General features: G+C 43.9%; 1 protein-coding gene across 2 annotated transcripts in view; it reads left to right on the plus strand.

The window, feature by feature from the left end:
- Positions 1 to 20,630, plus strand: part of LOC134352916 (diacylglycerol kinase eta-like) — a 185,806-nt gene that overhangs the window by 92,903 nt on the left and 72,273 nt on the right. For both annotated transcript variants that reach the window (XM_063060530.1, XM_063060531.1), the window contains exons 2-7: positions 5,434 to 5,544; positions 8,623 to 8,703; positions 10,993 to 11,097; positions 11,606 to 11,738; positions 14,971 to 15,077; positions 16,784 to 16,909. In XM_063060530.1, coding sequence (XP_062916600.1) covers positions 5,434 to 5,544; positions 8,623 to 8,703; positions 10,993 to 11,097; positions 11,606 to 11,738; positions 14,971 to 15,077; positions 16,784 to 16,909 — 663 coding nt within the window. The remainder of the gene's footprint in view (positions 1 to 5,433; positions 5,545 to 8,622; positions 8,704 to 10,992; positions 11,098 to 11,605; positions 11,739 to 14,970; positions 15,078 to 16,783; positions 16,910 to 20,630) is intronic.

A 20,630-nucleotide genomic window follows, 5' to 3' on the forward strand; every position in this document is an offset into this window, starting at 1 on the left:
ATTAATGTGAAGTTAGAGGATTAAAAAGCTTTTAAAAACAAAAGACAATTAAAAAGCCATAAGGAGAGAAAAGATGAGATATGAAGTTAGCTAATAATATAAAAGAGGATACCAAAATCTTTTCAGATATATACAGAGTAAAAGAGAGGTGAGAGTGATATCAGACTGCTGGAAAATGATGCTAGAAAGGTGGTAATGGGGGACAAAGAAACAGCGGATGAACTTACTCTTAATAATTTCTCCTTTTGCTCCTCCCATTTCCTCCAAACTAAAGGTGTAGCTATGGGCACCCGTATGGGTCCTAGCTATGCCTGCCTTTTTGTTGGGTTTGTGGAACAATCTATGTTCCGTGCCTATTCTGGTATCTGTCCCCCACTTTTCCTTCGCTACATCGACGACTGCATTGGCGCTGCTTCCTGCACGCATGCAGAACTCGTTAGCTTTATTAACTTTGCCTCCAACTTTCACCCTGCCCTCAAGTTTACCTGGTCCATTTCTGACACCTCCCTCCCCTTTCTAGATCTTTCTGTCTCTGTCTCTGGAGACAGCTTATCCACTGATGTCTACTATAAGCCTACTGACTCTCACAACTATCTGGACTATTCCTCTTCTCACCCTGTCTCTTGCAAAAACGCCATCCCCTTCTCGCAATTCCTCCGTCTCCGCTGCATCTGCTCTCAGGATGAGGCTTTTCATTCTAGGACGAGGGAGATGTCTTCATTTTTTAAAGAAAGGGGCTTCCCTTCCTCCACTATCAACTCTGCTCTTAAACGCATCTCCCCCATTTCACGTACATCTGCTCTCACTCCATCCTCCCACCACCCCACTAGGAATAGGGTTCCCCTGGTCCTCACCTACCACCCCACCAGCCTCCGGGTCCAACATATTATTCTCCGTAACTTCCGCCACCTCCAACGGGATCCCACCACTAAGCATATCTTTCCCTCCCCACCTCTCTCTGCATTCCGCAGGGATCGCTCCCTACACAACTCCCTTGTCCATTCGTCCCCCCCATCCCTCCCCACTGATCTCCCTCCTGGCACTTATCCGTGTAAGCGGAACAAGTGCTACACATGCCCTTACACTTCCTCCCTTACCACCATTCAGGGCCCCAAACAGTCCTTCCAGGTGAGGCATCACTTCACCAGTGAGTCGACTGGGGTGATATACTGCGTCCGGTGCTCCCGATGTGGCCTTTTATATATTGGTGAGACCCGACGCAGACTGGGAGACCGCTTTGCTGAACATCTACGCTCTGTCCGCCAGAGAAAGCAGGATCTCCCAGTGGCCACACATTTTAATTCCACATCCCATTCCCATTCTGACATGTCTATCCACGGCCTCCTCTACTGTAAAGATGAAGCCACACTCAGGTTGGAGGAACAACACCTTATATTCCGTATGGGTAGCCTCCAACCTGATGGCATGAACATTGACTTCTCTAACTTCCGCTAGGCCCCACCTCCCCCTCGTACCCCATCTGTCACTCATTTTTAATGCACACATTCTTTCTCTCACTCTCCTTTTTCTCCCTCTGTCCCTCTGAATATACCTCTTGCCCATCCTCTGGGTCACCCCCCCCTTGTCTTTCTTCCCGGACCTCCTGTCCCATGATCCTCTCGTATCCCCTTTTGCCTATCACCTGTCCAGCTCTTGGCTCTATCCCTCCCCCTCCTGTCTTCTCCTATCATTTTGCATCTCCCCATCCCCCTCCAGCTTTCAAATCCCTTACTCACTCTTCCTTCAGTTAGTCCTGACGAAGGGTCTCGGCCTGAAACGTCGACTGCACCTCTTCCTATAGATGCTGCTTGGCCTGCTGCATTCACCAGCAACTTTGATGTATGTTGAGCGGATGAACTTAACTATCTTGCATCAGCCTTCACTATGGAAAACTCCAGCAGGATGGCAGAAATTCGTGAGTGTCAGGGGGCAGAACTGAGTGTATTTGTTATTACTAAAGAGAAGGTGCTTGTGAAACTGGACCAGATGGACGACACCCCAGGGTTCTGAAAGAGGTAGCGAAAGTGAATGTGGAAGCATTAGTAAAGAACTTTCAAGAATCACTAGATCTGGAATGGTTTCAGGGGACTGGAAATTCTGAATGTCACTCCACTCTTTAAGAAGGGAAAGAGGCAGAGGAAAGGAAATTATAGGCCACTGAGCCTGACTTCAGTGGTTGGGAGATGTTGGAGTCCATTATTAATGATGACGTTTTGGGGTACTTGGAGGCAGATGATAAGATAGGCTGAAGTCAGCATTGTTTCCTTAAGGGGAAATTACACCTGAAAAGCTAGAAGGTGATAGGTGAAGCCAGGAAACCGAGGGAGGACAGATGAAGTAAGAAGCTGGAAGCCGATAAGAGGAAAAGGCAAAGGGCTGGAGAAGAAGGAATCTGATAGGAGAGGGAAGAAAGGGAAGGAGCAGGGGCACCTGGATGAGGTGACAGGCAGGTGAGGAGAAGAGGTAAGAGGCCAGAGTGGCAAATGAAGAAGAAGGAAGGGTAAGGAAAAAAAATAGTACCAGAAGTTGGAAAAATTGATGTTCATGCCATCAAGTTGAAGACTACCTGGACGGAATTTGAGGTGTTGTTTCTCCAACATGAGAGTGGTCTCATCATGGCAGGAGAGGAGGCTATGGACTGACATGTTGGAACGGGAATGAGGATAGGAATTAAAATGGTTGGGTACTGGGAAATTCTGCTTTTTCTAGATGGAGCTGACGTGCTCAACAAACCTGCCCTTCAGTCTACGCCATGTCTCACCAATGCAGAGAGGATTATATTGGGGGCACCGGATACAGTAGATAATCCCAACAGGTTTGCAGATGAAGTGTTACCTCACCTGGAAGGACTGTTTTGGGGCCCTGAATGGAAATGGGGGAGAAGGTGAATGGGCAGGTGCAGTACTTCTGCATTTGCAAAGCTAAGTGTCAGGAGGGAGATTAGTGGGAAGGGATGAATTGACAAGGAATCACCTCCCACCTTAACAGGGACAGATTTCCTCTTGTCCTCAACTACCCTATACTTGATCCTCTGCATCCAACACATCATAGTCTTTCCTGGTGAGGCAACACTTCATCTGCAAATCTATTGGGCTTGTCTACTATATCTGGTGCTCCCAATGCAGTTTCTCTACATTGGTGAGATCCAACATAGATTGGGGGACTGCTTTGTCGGCTCCATCTGCAAAAAGCGGAATTTACCAGTAGTCAACCGCTTCAACTCCTATCCCCATTCCCATTCCAGCATGTCAGTCTATGGCCTTCTCTGTTGCCATGATGAGGTGACTCTCAGGTTGGAAAAGCATCACCTCATATTCTGTTTAGGTAGCCTCCAGCTTAATGGCATGAATGCCGATTTCTCCAGCTTCTAGTAATTTTTACCCTCCCTCTTCCCTCTTCTTCATTTCCCCACTCTGCCCTCTTACCTCTACTCCTTACCTGCCTACCATCTCCCCCGGTGCCTCTCCTTCTTCCCTTTCTTCCATTATCCATTCTTCTCTCTAATCAGATTCCTTTTTCTCCATCCCTTTTCCTTTTCACTGATCACCTCCCAGCTTTTTACTTCTTGCCCCCTCTCCCACCCACCTTACTTTACCTATCACCTTCTAGCTTGTCCTCCAACCCCCACTTTTTTATTCTGGCATGCTTTCTTTCCAGTCCATAAGACCATAAGATATAGGAGCAGAGTTAGGCCATTTGGCCCATCGAGTCTGCTCCACGATTTCATCATGGCTGATCCAATTTTCCTCTCAGCCCCGATCTCTTGCCTTCTCCCCGTATCCCTTCATACCCTGATTGACCAAGAATCTATCAACCTTTGCCTTGAATATACATAAATACTTGGCCTCCACAGCTGCCTGTGGCAAAGAATTCCACATATTCTCCATTCTAAAAGGACCCCTCTCTATTCTGAGCCTGTGTTCTCTGGTGTTAGAGCCTCCCACCATAGGAAATATCCTCTCCACGTCCACTCTCTCAAGGCCTTTCGCCATTCGATAGACTTCACTGAGGTCACCTCTCATTCTTCTGAATTCTAATGCATACAGGCCCGGAGCCATCTGATGCCCTTCATATGAAAAGCCGTTCAATCCTGGAATCAGTCCTGATAACGCGACGACTTGTTATTCATTTCTATAGATGTTGTCTTACCTGCTGAGTTCTTCCAGCATTTTGTGCGTGTTGTTCTGGATTTTCAGCATCTGTGGGATTTTTTGTGATTATGTAATTTGATATTACTTTAATTTAACTGAAAAATATTCGCAACCCAGAGAGCTACAATAAAACAGGCTCATTCTATAACAAAGGAAACTCTAGCCTTTGGGCGTTCCCCAATGATGCACAGTGAGACAAACATCAACTGTTGCTCGAAGATCACGCACTTTGGACTGTGTGAAGCCTGCTGGCCTGCTAGCTTAAAAAGATGTCCTTTAAGGGAATCTGCCACTTGGCACATTCCAGACTGCAGAAGTGCATGTTGATGGGTGCCTTGAAGTTTGGTTCAAACAACTGAAAGCTTTTGTGCTGAAGGATTACAGTCAAAGGTCCTGACGTCACTGGACACTGAGGGCTTGGGTTCTCAAACATGCTATGAGTATAGTTCAAAGCAGCCATATAAATGAGTTCGGTGCTTTGTTCATAGACCATAAGGCCTTAAGAAATATGGGCAGATTTAGGCCATTCAGCCCATTGAGTCTGCTCTGCCACTCCAGAGTAGCTGACTTATTATCCCTCTCAACCCCTTTCTCCTACCTTCCCTCCATAACCTTTGATCCCTGACTAATCAAGATCCTATCAACCACCACTTTAAATATACCCAATGTCTTGGCCTTCAGTGGCAATGAATTCCACAGATTCACCATTCTCTGCCAAAAGAAATTCTTCTTCACCTCTGTTCTTAATGCATGTCCTTCTATTCTGAGGCTGTGCCCTCTTGTCCTGGACTCCCCCACTAAAGGAAATCCTCTCCATATCCTCTTCATCTAGGCCTTTCAATATTAGATAGGTTTCAATGAGATCCCTCCTCATTCTTCTAAACTCCAGCGAGTAAAGACCCGGAGCCATCAAACACTCCTCAGATTTTAACCCTTTGATTTCCAGGATTTTTGTGAATTTTCTCTGACCTTCTCCAACAGCTGCACGTCCTTTTTTAGATAAGGGTCCCAACATATGTACTGGTTGACGGAGTAATATATGGATTTAACAACACTATGGATGTAAAGAAAAACAGGTTTTTATATTTCTTCTCTTTTTATGAATAACAGTTAAAATAAAAGAAGGAACTCCAGAGCAGTCAGCAGAACTGCTGAGTGTTTTACCCAAAGAACTGCAATGCAACCCACAGTGGAACACTACGTCACAAACAAACAAACATAGCTCACACTGCACAAACCTTTTCTTCTGTTCATTCATGCATTCTGTTTGATTTTAAATCAGAAGAGCATCATTGAAGGATTGTTGCTGAAGCAGACCAGTTCATTTCAGAGGTGGAAGAAAAGGTACTTCAAACTGAGAGGGAGAACTCTGTACTGGGCCAAGGACTCAAAGGTAAAGCAAATGGTGCTCTGCCGGTTTAAATGTTTCAAAATGTTCTGGCACTTTTCTAATGATTGTGTAATAAGCGAGCAAGAGATCTCACCCATGCTGTGTAAAATCCCTTCCTTGAATGTTCCCATCCAATCCCTCAGCACAACTACTGCACATATGTAATGCCCTGGTTCAGATTTCTGATGCCATGCTGTGAGGTAGTACATATTAGCAGCTTTCTGTAAAGCAGTGAGCCATGCTGGAAAGTGTGTTTTGGCTTCGGCTAAGATTAAAACCTATGGTGTCCAACTTCAGAATGTGAGTCAGCCAATCAGGACTGTGAGATGTGAGAGAAAATTCCAGAGAGCTGTGGGGAAGAGTTTCTGGAAGGACAGTAGTCTGGTTTGGGGTCTTTTGGCGGGAGCTGCGGAGAAGGACAGAAATGAAGATGCCGCAGAATGCCGTTGGAAAGAGAGTTCCCACTGCAAGAAGAGCTTTATGCAGATGGATAGCTCCAAGGAGGAAGGGCCAATACTCCTGAGAGAGAGCCAGGGTCTTACAGATGGACTTTGAGGGAAGTTCAGAATGTGGACGGTGTTTTCACATGGACCATGTGTCCAGCATATGAGTAAGAGATACACCTAATGCAGCGCATTCTGCCTAATTCTGCTCCGATATCTTCAAAGGCTATGCTCCCATCCACATTAGAGGAAGAGGGATTTTGATATCTCAGTGGTTCACAACTACCTGAGATAAGAAAACTCCCCTCTTCCTCTGTCTTAAATGGCCACTTCCAGTTTTAAGAAAAAATATAATCTTCAGGGTCTTCCAAGCTTCAGTCATCCCTAAACTCCACCAGCTCTAAGTCTACCGTCTCCAACTTCTCCTCGGAAGTCAACCCGTCCATTCCAGGAATCAGCTAAGCAAGTGTTCCCTGAAAGGTTTCCGGTGCATATGTATGCATCCCTATATAAGGGACTGAAAGGTTCAAGATTCCAGATTCACGATTCAGATTTATTAATCACCTGTAGTGTACATTAAAATAAACAATGACAGCAACACACCCGAGGATGTACTGGGAGCAACCTGGTGTGACACATTGTAGCACCAACATAGCATGCCCAAAATGCTTGGCTGAGCAGCACAGAATACAACAAAACACAACAAGTAACAAAATAACAGCAAAACATGCTCCACTCCTTCTTCCCGCCCATCCACCCACAAGGCCACGTACATATGTAGAGTTCCAACCCAAGGATTGGCTGCCTTCGGCTTGCAGCCTCCAGCAGACTAGGACTTGCAGACATTGGGTGTTCGACCTCTTCAGTGGACTCGTGGGATTCACAGAATCCAGGCTCCAGCATCGAGCCTCAACTTCTGATTGACCTTCGGGCCTTGATTCTTGGCATGGACTCCTGAATCTGCTGATCACTGAACACTGAACACTCGGCTTCGAATGCTGGACTTGCCAATTCGTATGTCCAGGGGTTCATTAGGCACCATTTATCCTGCCTTCTTGGAACTTGGACTCTGAAACCATGGATGTCCCATGTCTGAATTCTGGTCTTTGAATGTAGGACGGAGGCTTAGACACCAGCTTGAACTCTAATTACCCATATCTCTGTCTCTAAACCATAACCTGACCTCTAATGCCCCTCTCTGTCCCCAAAACCATCCCTTCAAACCTAAAAAACAACAATGTGTGAGCCACAACCTCAAAGGCAACAGCAGTGCAGCACCATCCTGAAAAGTACTCCAACCAGTAGTCCCAATGCGGTCTTACCAGTTCCCGATATAACTGAAACATAATCACACTACTTATTTTTCAATCGACTAACGAAAGATGCAGATATGCCATGAGGTTATCTAATAACTTGCATAGCTGAAAACAAATCTTTTGGGATTCAAGCACTGGCATAGATTTCAGAGCTCTGTAAACTCTCACCATTTAGATACCTTTCTCTTTTATTTTTAATACCAAACTGCCCACCCACTTAACCGGCCCATATCCCTTTGTAGCCTCCTTCTGTCCTCGTTCCAACTGGTCATCCAAGTAATTTAAATAACCAGAAAAAATAAGGTGCATCTTAAGCTTGAAGTTAAAGTTTTCCGGCTGAGCGACAGAGTGACATTAGCTTCAGGAGCTCGGTATTGTAGGAAATCCCATCATTCTGAAGACACATTTCACTGAGGCATCACTTGCTCTCACAGGTGGATATGAAAAGCAGGAGTCATATTCTTTTATTTGAGCTGGGCAGTAGAAGCCTTCAGAGTAGTTTGTGGTTGACCAACCACAGTAGCCACATATATCTATTGCCTACAGCACAGGTTAGCAATCCACCTCCTGAATCAACAGAACCTCTCCAGCACCTACATGGCATGAGTCAGCATGATGATGGAGCACAGTGTCTTCCACTTGCCTGGGTGAGTGGCACTTTAATAACAACTGTCAACACCATCCAGAGAAAGCAGAGGGGACACAAGAGACTGAGGATACTGGAAGCTGGAGCATCAGACAATGTGTTGGAAGAACGCAGTGGGTCACACATGAGCCACAGAATGCCTCCAGCGCATTATTTGCACATGCAAAGAAAGCAGCTCTGGTATTTGGCCTTTCACCCATCTTCTGCAAATTTCCTCTCCCCATCTCTAGGGCACTGTGGTTATAGTGTGTGCAAGCTACACTACAGCAGCTGAAATCTGATTGATGTTCCTTAATCAACTCCCTCACTGAAACAGCCTGTATCTGATTCCTATTTATTAAACAACCTGTTCCTCACTCAGCCTGGTCCTGTTCTGCCTGATCAGGTGCAACAACTCCAGACAGTGCCTTGGAGATGTGCTGTAGGAAGAAGTATTGGGAAATCACTCTACTCCGATTGGCACAGTGTCACATCAGTTGCGACTGCTGTCTCATAGCTCCAGAGGCCCAGGTTCAATCCTGCCCTTCAGTGCCTTTGAACTCTGGACTCCTATTTCTTTTTCTGCCTCCTCCGTGAATTTTTCCTGAATTCCATGCAGCTTGTGCAGACGGTCAGCCTGTGATTCCTGTTATTGCTTCAGTCTATATTATGACCATTGATGTTTCTGTCATTCCAGTCCTTAATATTCGACGAGGTGTATCTATCCAATGCAAGTGTGGCTGAGACGAGCACAAAGAATATTAACAACAGTTTCACTGTAAGTTGCTGCTATTGTTGTTTAACTTCTGTAGAATGCATTGGTGGGTCTGCTGTAATACAATTTTGATATTTCTGATGCAGGAAACCTACAAAGTCAGCACGGCTTAAAGGAAGAATAAAATATGTTTAAACTAATCAGCAGGTTAGGCAGCATCTGTGGAGAAAAAGACAGATGTAACATTTTAGGTCAATGAACTTTCATTAGAACTTGAAAAGGAGGGAAGAGTGTTTTAAGTAGCACTAAAGAGAAGGGGAGAAGAATGTAACGGTAATATTTGTGACTCGATAGAGACTGAGGGGCTGAGTGATGGAAAGGGCAGTGGTGCGAGCTGAAACAGGGTGGTGATGCTTTTTATCATGTGTGGTTTATCTGGAGGATGTGGCATAGGGAGGCGAATGAGTGCAGATGTCAGAGAAAACAATCAGCAGTGGAACTGTGAGATTCAGTATGCAACAGTCAGGCAAAAGAGGTTGCTGTAAGTAGCCTCTGAGAGTCATATACCTCACTAAAAAGTTTCTACAATCCACAATGCCCAGGATCTCCATTTTGTTTCCATCTCGGGAGAGTTGAAGGTTTTGGGAGAAAACCCAGACAGCAGATGCAGAGTGGAGTCCCTAAGGTGGCTGGATGTTATTGAACGTCCTTCCGGCAGCTCCTGCAGCCAAGCTGATGCCAAATGCATTGCTTCATAAGCTTTCCTTTGGACAACACTGGTGCAGCCTTCTCAGTCATGGCAATTCAAGTGCTTATCCAGCAACTTCTCAAATGTTATGAGAGACTCTGTCTCCACCAGCCCCTTAAGGTTTACAGATGCTACCACAAACGCTGCCCCAGAGCAGTGTCTATGGAGAGAGAAAAGCGGAGATCATGTTACCGCTGGATGATCCTACATCAGCTCTGGGTGGCACTGATACAGAAACAAAAAGCTGGTTCATTGAAGTTGTTGTATTCAGCATTACGTCCTGACAGTGCTCAGACAGATGCTGAAGCACTTCTCTTCCTGCCCCAACTCAGCATCATTGGAACTGTGTGAGAGGCCAGAGCAATCAGAGTGGGAGGGACTGCTGTATTCAGTCCTGCCATTGCTTTTGTTCTCCCCTCATTCCACTCCCTCCACTTGTATCTACTGCAGAGGGATCAGCCACAACGAACAATCTGTCTGCCATCACCAACAGCATCTGTAACATTTGGATGCTCCTGGGCACCACATTACTGTATTTCCATCCCTCTACCCTACTGGAACTTAAAGCACCATGGTGAGGCTGCTCCACCAACTGTGCCACAGCGCCTCACGTCTACGTAAAGCCTGGGCACATTCTCTACAGGGAAAGTCACGTTGATCAGCTAAGCTTGATCTCCTGACCCCTTTGCAGAGAGAGAGAGAGACCCTCATGCAATGGTACCCTGGGTTCAAGCTGAGAGTCATGTGACATCAGCAACCTCTGACTAATATCTGGTCAGATGCATCAACTCCAGGCCTTTGGAGATGTGCTGTAGGAAGGAGTATTGGGAAATCACTCTATTCCAATCAGCACAGTGACGCCCCAGGTGCAACTGCTGTCTCACAGCTCCAGAGGCCCAGGTTCAATCCGGCCCTTCACTACTGTCTGCGTGGAGTTTTCACGTTCTTCTTGCGACCTTCGATTTGACCTTCCACCATTCTTCATGTGTCCTTCGATTTCTACTGTCGACTTGGAAAGCAGATTGTTCAGCTAATTGGCCACTGAAAATTACCTCAAGAGCATGGGGGTGGAGTAAAACCAGGGGGGAGCTGATAGTGAAGTGGGGGGGGAAATTAGAATAATTTTGGGATTAGAGTAAATGTTTTTTCAATAGCCAGCATAGGTTTGGTGGATGAAAGGCCTGTTTGCATGGTGCATGACTCAATGATCATTTCCCACACTGAGCTCTACATGAAACCCTTCGACAACTAGGATACCCAAAGTGAAATTTCCAGTCCAATCTGCTGCAGAGGGGAAGGAGCACAGCTCACACTAGCGGGAAGGGGTTTATAAATTCATTGAATCATTCATTAGGGATTCAGCCCATCCTGTCTGTGTTAACCATCAGGATCTATCTGTATTAATTCTGTTTAGCTGTCTCTGCCATTGTGATTCAGGTACTCATCTTAATACCTCTTAAATATTGTGAGAGTCTTTGCACCTCAAGCTGTATATTTTAGATCACAACTATACTTTGGATGAAAAAGTATTTTTTTATATCCCTTCTTAACCTCTACTCATCATCAAAACCAATACCCTGTAGCTTACTCCGTCTTCTTTTCAGGTGATAACACCTTTCAGAAAATTAATCCTGTGTGCTGACAACAGAAACGAGATGGAAAATTGGATAACTGCACTTAAATCTGTCCAAAAGATGGAGAGCTATGAGGTAAGAGAAGCAAATGAGTCAGTTTTTGGATTGTTTGTGTGTATGTGAGTGTACGTCTGTATTAATGTGTGAGTGTATGTGCACAGGTGCGCTCAAATGTATGTGCAAATACGTGTGCATGCATACAGTGTGCCTGCCTGGAAGTGTGTACACGTGAATGCATATTTCTGAATGTGAGTCTGTGTGATATTGTGTGTGTCTCTGCGTGTCTCTGTCTCTGTGTGTGTCTCTTTCTGTGTGTGTGTGTGTGTGTGTGTGTGTGTGTGTGTGTGTGGGCGTGTGCGTGCATGTATATTCGAGTGCTCACACACAAGTATTAATAATTTCAAACCTCTCCAACTAAACTGCTGAGAGTACATGTCAAACGATTTTTCCCAGGTACCTGCTCTCCCACCCAGAGCAGCGATCAACCACAGTGACTTTCTCTATTCCTTATTGTTGATAGGGAATGTCACATTTTTAATTTGATGCCTTTTACCACATATTCAAACTGCTCCATCTTCCTCAGACGAGTCAACTGAACATGGAGTATTTCTCAGGGATGCACAACTGGTATGCAACATCCCACGCTCGGCCCACCTTCTGTAATGTCTGCCGCGAAGCCCTCCCAGGAGTGACTTCCCATGGGCTCTCTTGTGAAGGTAGGTGGGAATTTCTGGAGCCATGGATCATTGTACATAGAGAGCTCCAACACTGGAAGCAGAGGAGAGGATTAACATTAATATTAGTACTTTTATTGAGAACTTTAATTATGAATGTAATGCCAAAAAGGAAGTAATAGAGCTATTTTCATGAAGGACTGATCTAGACACGATGCTAAATTGTCAAGCTATGGACCTAATGTGGCAAATAGGATTAGTGTGGTTGGGTACAAGAGTGGCATGGACATGATGGGCTGAAGGGCCTGCTTCTGTCTGAATGACTCCAGGACCCTATGATTCATTCAAGGAGTCCTTGAGTTTCTCTGAATCTGTCACCGTCACTCTTATGGAGGTTCAGGTGTGGCACTATTTACATGATAGAGTCAGGTTTAACTTGCCAGAAGTTTCTGAACAATCCCCTCACCTGGCATGCTTTGAAAAATCTTCAGGGTAAAGCAGAAAGGCTCAGGTTGGATTGTAAGCAGTCATACTCAGCCCTGCCGACATAGGTGTGTCCAATGTGAACAAAGGAACTTATGGCCTTCAGTTGAGTCAGCTCATTTCCCATTGATGGCAAGATGTGGAGCAATGTCATGCTCAACCATTTGGCATCTATATTGGCAAGTAACCTAGGCAATTGTCAATTCCAGCAAGGTTGCACTGCAGCATCCCACATTTAGAGGTAAGACATGCAATTGATCAAGAAATTCTTTTTATTGTTTCAGACAGTTCTTACTAGGGGTTTCAGAGGAAGAGAAAATTAGCTTTGATCATATACTAAATATGCATAGGGATAGATATTCTATGTTGTAATCTGCTTCCAAGCCATTTAGTAAATGGTTTACAAGTATATCCTGTATGTGTATGTTGTGCATGTCCCTGAGGACAGATTTCTGTCCAAAAGTGTCACAGATACAGTGTGGCCCTGTTACATGCACATTCTGACAAAATGAAACTCAATGAGCAGAGCAGTTTGCTGAGCACAGAGGATTGTGGGTGTTGCAGCCACCATTATTGATCAATCAATAATGAGCTGACAAGGTATTTACAAGCAAGAGAATCAGAATCAGGTTTAATATCACTGGCAGATGTCGTGAAATTTGTTAACTTTGCGACAGCAGTACAATGCAATACATGATAATATTGGGAATAAATAAATGAATGAATGAGTGAATAAATAATAAATAGATACATTACATTGAGTGCGTGTATGTATGTATGTATATGTGTGTGTGTGTGTATATATATATACACACACAGACACACACATATACTGTATATATTAAACAGTTAAATAAAAAACTGCAAAAATAGAAAAAAGAGGTTATTAGTGTTAATGGGCTCAATGTCTATTTAGGAATCGGATGGCAGAGGGGAAGAAGCTGTTGCTGAATTGCTGAGTGTGTGCCTTCAGGCTTCTTTACCTCCTTTCTCATGGTAACAATGAGGTGAGGGCACTCCATGGGTAATGGATGCTGCCTTTCTGAGGCACCGCTCCTTGAAATGTCTTAGATACTGCAGATGCTAGTACCCATGAATTGACTAATTTACAACTTTCTGTAGCTTCTTTCGGTCCTGTGCAGTAGCCCCGCCCCCCCCCCCCCCCCCGCCACACCAGACAGTGGTTCAGCCTGTCAGAATGCTCTCCATGGTACATCTATATAAGTTCTCAAGTGTCTTAGCTGACAAACGAACACTTCTCAAACTCCTAATGAAATATGAGGAGCTGTCTTGCCTTCTTTATAGCTGCATCGATATGTTAGGACCAGGTTAGATCCTCAGAGATCTTGACGCTCAGGAATGTGAAATTGTTCACTCTCTCCATTTCTGATCCCTCTATGCGGATTTGTTCATGTTCTGCATCTTACTCTTCCTGAAGTCCACCATCAGCTTTTTCATTTTACTGATGTTGAGGGCAGGCAATACCACTCAACTAGCTGATACATCTCGCTCCTGTAAGCCCTCTCATTTCCATCTGAGATTCTACCAACAACGTTTGTATCATCGGCAAATTTACGTGGTATTTGAGCTAGCCACATGCTCATGTGTATAGATGGAGTAGAGCAGTGGGCTAAGAACATACCCCTGAGGTGCACCAGTGTTAATCGTCAGTGAGGAGAAGATACTAATATCAATCTGCACAGATTGTGGTCTTCTGATTAGAAGTCGAGGATCCAATTGCAGAAGGAGGCACAGAGGCCCAGTTTCTATAGGTTTTTGATCAGGACTGTAGGAATGATGGTGTTAAATGCTGAGCTATAGTCGATGACAGCAACCTGACTTAGACGTTTGTATTGTCCAAGTGATCCTAGGCCGTGTGAAGAGCCATTGAGAGTGGTCTGCCATAGACCTATTGCGGCAATAAGCAAATTGCAGTGGGTCCAGGTCCTTGCTGAGGCAGGTGTTGATTCTAGCCATGACCAACCTCTCAAAGCATTTCATTAACGTAGATGTGAGTGCTACTGGATGACGGTAGTTAGGGTAGCTCACACTACTCTTCTTGGGCAGTGGTATAATTGTTACCCTTTTGAAGCAGTTGGGAATTTCCGACCATAGCAGTGAGGGTTTGAAAATGTCTTTGAAAACACCTGCCGGCTGGTTGGCATAATCCTCCATTGGGGCCTGGTGCCTTGCAACGGTTCACTCTCCTGAAAGACAGACTGGCATCAGCCTCTGAGACAGAGATCACAGAGTCACCAGGTGCAGCAGGGCAGGGATCTTCACAGCTGTAGTTATATTCTCCCTTTCAAAGCAGACATAAAAGGCATTGAGCTCTTAAGTTGTAAGTCTATTTTTAACAGAGTTGGCCACTGTAAATGTACATGGTGCTAGTTTGCTTTATATGTACAGGAGTTTCAGCTGGGAACCTCAAAACATTATGCAGTTCAGTGATTATGTCGGAGGCAATGTCGACTGTCCATTTCACTCCATAGTTGTTGCCTGAACTACTGGATTCCTCAAGCTTTTTTTGTGTTGCTTCAGTGATGATCTTATTGTATCATCCATTTGGAATGTTGCTGGTGAATAATTGGGATGTTTGTAGTGCTGGGAACATCTTAGAATAATTGAAATGTATTTCCAAATGTAATGGAGCTCCAGATGTATCAGAATTCTGCATTTGTGGTTCAGTAGAGACTGTCTTTGATGGGAAGTAATAGGAAATGTCTTGATGAATCTCATTTTCGAGGAAATATATGCTGTATTGACACATGCTTTTTTTTAAAATTGGCAGTGTGCAAATTTAAAGCTCATAAGCGATGTGCTGTCAGGGCAGTTAACAACTGCAAATGGACCACACTGGCAACCGTAGGAAATGACATCATTGAAGATGAAGATGGTGTAAGTAGAACATGTTACTGGACTGGTGCTGGTCTTCTCCCATCACAGGGCTTTTGAAAATAGAGCACATGAACGCTGAAAATGCACACACTGTTTTAAAAGTAAATATTAAATGTGCAAAATAAAAATATACAAAAATGCACCTCCTCTAATAGTGGCTCTTTCCCTTAATGAATGCCCCTGCCTTACAACTGTTCACGTCTTTGCGTTCTTCTCAATTTTACTGAATCCAGAAAGACGTCTTCGTCATTCCCCTAAACTTCGGCACTCCAATATTTACAAATAATCCTGAGCCCGGGTGCTGTCTATGTAGAGTTTACATTTTTCCTTCTGATCTGGGTGATCCCATGCCCCAAAAATGAGGGATCAGAAGGTTAGCTGGCCATTATAAATTGCCTCTATTATGTAAGAGAGTGGTAGAATCTGAGGGAATTGAAGGAAATTACGGAGGATAAAGTGGGGTTTGTGTAGGATTAATATAACTAATGTTATAAGCATTGACTCAGAGTGTCCTTTTCTGTGCTGTATGACTCTAACACAGTGACTATTTTCCTTCACTACTTCAACATTGTGTAGAAGTCAAGACATATCACATCACATCTATTTAATTGCCCATCCCAGCCCATAACAACCCTGAGATGACAGCAGGCACCCCCAGGTAACTTGTTCTTGGATAATTCAAGGTTGGAGCAGCACACATGTCTGCTGGAAGTGAAACTCAATCAAAGGGCAGCAGAGGAGGGAACAAGTTACACATATCTTTGGAGGATGGAAATTCTTGAGCTATCTACAAGCCACCTTATGACACCGGCCTTCTGACGCAGGACTCTACAGAACAATGTCAGTAGAGCAATTAGCCCAGGAGGAGAAATGTCAGTGATGTACGAGGAGAAATGTCAGAGATGTAAGAGGAGAAATATCGGTGATCTATGAGGAGAAATGTCAGTGATCTATGAGGAGAAGTGTCAGTGATCTATGAGGAGAAGTATCAGTGATGTAAGAGGAGAAATGTCAGTGATCTATGAGGAAAAATGTCAGTGATGTATGAGGAGAAGTGTCAGTGACCTATGAGGAGAAATGTCAGTGACCTATGAGGAAAAATGTCAGTGATGTATGAGGAGAAGTGTCAGTGATCTATGAGGAGAAGGGTCAGTGATGTAAGAGGAGACGTGTCAGTGATCTATGAGGAGAAGTGTCAGTGATCTATGAGGAGAAGTATCAGTGATCTATGAGGAGAAGTGTCAGTGATGTTTGAGGAGAAATGTCAGTGATGTATGAGGAGAAGTGTCAGTGATGTTTGAGGAGAAATGTCAGTGATCTATGAGGAGAAGTGTCAGTGATCTATGAGGAGAAGTGTCAGTGATGTTTGAGGAGAAATGTCAGTGATCTATGAGGAGAAGTGTCAGTGATCTATGAGGAGAAGTGTCAGTGATCTATGAGGAGAAGTATCAGTGACCTATGAGGAGAAGTGTCAGTGATCTATGAGGAGAAGTGTCATTGATGTATGAGGAGAAGACTGCGATATCTGGCTCCAATTAGAACATCAAAGTCTGAATGATTCATCCCATGCTGCTCCAGCTAATGTTTCTATCTTCTGAGTGGTTCATCAGTTAGCTGAGGGGATGCACAGTGTTGCTTGAACTTTTCTGACAGTAACGATGATTGGTAGCCATTCTCTCAAGCTCACACTACCTCCTGTGTTTTAGATTGCCATGCCTCACCAGTGGCTGGAGGGGAACCTGCCCGTCAGCGCGAGATGTGCCGTTTGCGATAAAGTATGCGGCAGTGTGCGAAGGCTGCAAGACTGGAGGTGCCTGTGGTGCAAAGCAATTGTAAGACTTTACTCCTTTTCAGTGTATTTATTGAGCAGGCAACTACAATTGTGCCAACACCTGTATTTGTGAAAAAATCTGAGAGTCAGCATGATCTTAAAGGACAATATACAGTATTAGCTGACTCAACAGAGAAGGCCAAAACACAAACTTCATAGGAACTCAGCAAGTCGGGCAGTATCTGTGGAGGCAGAGGGGTGGTTGATGTTTTGGTTTGAGCCCCTGCATCACTCTTCTCCACGGGAAACTCTCTATGTTCCACTCACCCCTTTATTTGCTGCTTCAGTCTCAGGGCCACATCCTCCACTCGTGATTTTTATTGAAAACAAGGAATTCCAATGCACAATTCCCTCAGTCTGCTATCTTTCTCTGTCCATTGCCACTAACCCAGATCTGTCTGCAACTCCAGTTCCAGTCCTTTGGTGCTCATTTTCCCATTACCCTTTACTCCAATCCCTCAGCTCCCAGTTACAGCCAATCCGGGGATCAGCAACTGAAATACGCCCCCAGTGTGTTGTAGCTTTCGCTGTCCATATTTGGAAAATTAAAGACTATGCTATTACTTCACTTTTCATTTTGAAAAGCTCTTTAGCTTCCCTGAAAGCTTTCTCGTTAACCTCCTCCTCAGTAGTTGTCAGCATAACTGCTCCGATAGGATAATCACACCTCAGTGGTCTGAATTCCAAACAGGTAGATTTGTCCCTGGTGTTCTTACTGACCAGCACTGTAACATGCTCCTTAATCAATAACTCCCCCTTGCACTTCCCACCACCTACACTCCTTTCATATCTACCCTCAACTACTCTGCCCTTTCTCCAACCGGGTGGCATAATCTCACTGTATTTACTCCCACATGGTTAATTTCACTGGATTATTTAACACATCTCTTGAAGTTTATGTGCATGCACCATTAGGTAATCTTGCACCGTCTCATACTCTGACCTCATCTAGAAAACTTTCCATTTCCTGCTAGTGTACTTATCTATCACAATCCTTTTCTGGAACTTGTGTGACTTTTGCAAAGCTGCTCTTCTGTCCCATAGGCCTGCCGGTTTACGTCAATTTCACTGCATCGAAAGCAGTTGGCTTCTGTGTACTTGTCACCTGTGTACACAATGAACCAGCATGGAAAGAAAACACCCTCCAAGTCGAAATGCCCCCAGTCTCCTCTCACCATAACCAGCATCACAACGCCACCCCAGCCAGGCTTGGTTCAAGATCCCTGGGATTTGACTGGACTGCCAGCTTGTATTCCCAAGGCAGCAAATGCCCCTCTGAACCTTTCCTGTCTAAATGCTTTTAGGGTGCTGTAATTGTGCCTCCTCTGGCAGCTCATTCCATACACCAACAATTAGGAACTGGAAGGCTCTGGGCCAGTTCATGGTGGACTCATGACAAATCTGGAGCCACAGATGTCTGAACAAGAATTGTGTTCAAACAAAGTAGAACTGAGGTAGAAAATGGAGAGAGAATAGAAAAGATTCACAAGAATCTTGCTGAGACTGGAGGGCTTGAATTATAAAGAGAGATTAGATAGTCTGGAAGAAATTTGTCTGGGTGCTGGAGATTTATAAAATTATGAGATGCATAGGAAGGGCAGGCACGGAGTTTTTCTAAAACCAGAATGCATAAGTTAAATGAAAGATGTAAAGGGGATCTTACGGCAAGTTTTTCACACAGATACTGGTAGATATAAGGCTGCCAGAGAAAGGCAGAGGTGGGACCAGTTACAATGTTTGAAAATATTTGGACATATCATCATCATCAGGTTCCATGCCCAGTTTGAGCTTTGACTGCTATGGCCCACACACCCCTGTTTTGGATCAAGTGGATCAAATCATTGGTATTCATTTCCAGTTCTCTGGCTGCTGTCTCCATCATCATTTGTCTTTGTCTTCCTCTTGCTTTCTTCCTTTCAGTCTTTCCCATAATTACCGTGCATTCTAACGCCTCTTTCCTAATCACATGTCCAATGAAGTTACATTGCCTTTTCATGATTTCATACATTATTTCTCTTTTTGTGTTTGCTCTGTTCATGACATCCTCATTAGATATTCGTTTTGTCCAGGATATTCTTTTCATCCTCTTCGAAAACCACATCTCTGCTGCTACAATTTGTTTCCTCGTGTTACTAGATATTGTCCTACATTCTGAGCCATATAACATAACTGGATAAACGTAACATTTCAGTACTCTGAGGCGGGTTGTCATGCCTAGTTTAGTGTTGGTCAGTATACTCTTCATTCTCGTAAAGGTGTCTTTTGCCATCCCTGTTCTTCTTTTGATGTCCATGTTGCACCTGCCATCTGATGTCATCCAGCTTCCTAAGTAGCTAAAGTTCTGTACTTGTTTTATATCTTCCCCGTTTATTCTCAGCCTGCAGATAGGATTCTCCTTCTTTTAGGATATCACCATACATTCTGTCTTTTTACAATTGATAGGTAGACCCATTTTTGCACTTTCTTCAACAATTATATCAATTAAGTTTTGTAGTTCTTCCTCCATACTTGCAATTAACACAGTGTTATCTGCATATCTGAAATTATTGATGTTTTCACCGCCAACTTGGATTCCCAAGGTGTCTCTTATTTTTTGTAATATTGTTTCACTGTAGACATTAAATAAATCAGGGGAGAAAACACACCCTTGTCTAACGCCTCTCTTGATTTTCGTAAACTGACTCGCTTCTCCATCTATTCTTATAGTGGCAGTTTGCGCCCAGTACAGGTTTCTGATTAGGCGGACGTCTTTCAAATCTCGATCTAGAGATTTCTGTAATATTTCAAATAACTTACTGTGCTTCACTTGATCAAATGCTTTTGTGTAGTGGATAAATCAAACAACCCTTTTTGCATTTGAATAGCTCGTTCTGATAGTATCCTTAACATCAATATTGCATTTCTTGTACTTTTGTCTTTCACAAAACCACATTGTTCTTTACCTATTTTAGCTTGTATCTTACTTTTAGTTCTTGTCATCAAAGTTCTTAGAAGTATCTTGGTGATATGACTCATTAAACTTATGGTCCTGTGTAATTCACATTCTATTGCTCCAGGTTTCTTAGGAAGAGTGATAAATACTGATTTTTTCATCTCTTCTGTTATTATTCATCTTCTGGTAAATAAGATGAAGAAAGGGAAGGCAGCAGGTCCTGATGAATTAGTAATAGAACAAATTATCGCCCTTGAAGATTACGGAATTGAAAAACTTACTGATTTAATCAATGACATTTATGAGACTGGAATAATTAGGGCATTTACATGGATAGAAAAGTTTTAGAGGGATGTGCACCAGCCCGAGGCAAATCATCAGCTTAGACAACATCTTGGTCAGCATGGGAGAGTGGGGTCGAAGGAGCTGTTTCTGTGCGGGACGACTCAATGGATCTCAGTGAATCTTATTGAGTGTTGCAGCAGTCATGAGTGGCTAAGTGCCCCCCTCTTGCTTTGATTTCTTATGTTAAGGGAAGTGCAGGTGCATTGCATATGATTAATGTTGATATCAAATGCAAAAGAAGGTTACTGCTGTTTGAAGTGGTTTAATGCTGTCATGCCATAATTACATGGAATAATTCATAAATAGAATTGCATTCCTGGTTGGTACAATGAAACATACTATATACCAGTGTGAGGGGGATATTGTACTCTGTCATAAAAATCATACCATTCAAGTTAATACATTCTTGCCACAAAGCAGAATGTAATAGTGCAAGGACGCATTC

This window comes from Mobula hypostoma, chromosome 10, assembly GCF_963921235.1.
Source record: "Mobula hypostoma chromosome 10, sMobHyp1.1, whole genome shotgun sequence".
NCBI lineage: Eukaryota > Metazoa > Chordata > Chondrichthyes > Myliobatiformes > Myliobatidae > Mobula > Mobula hypostoma.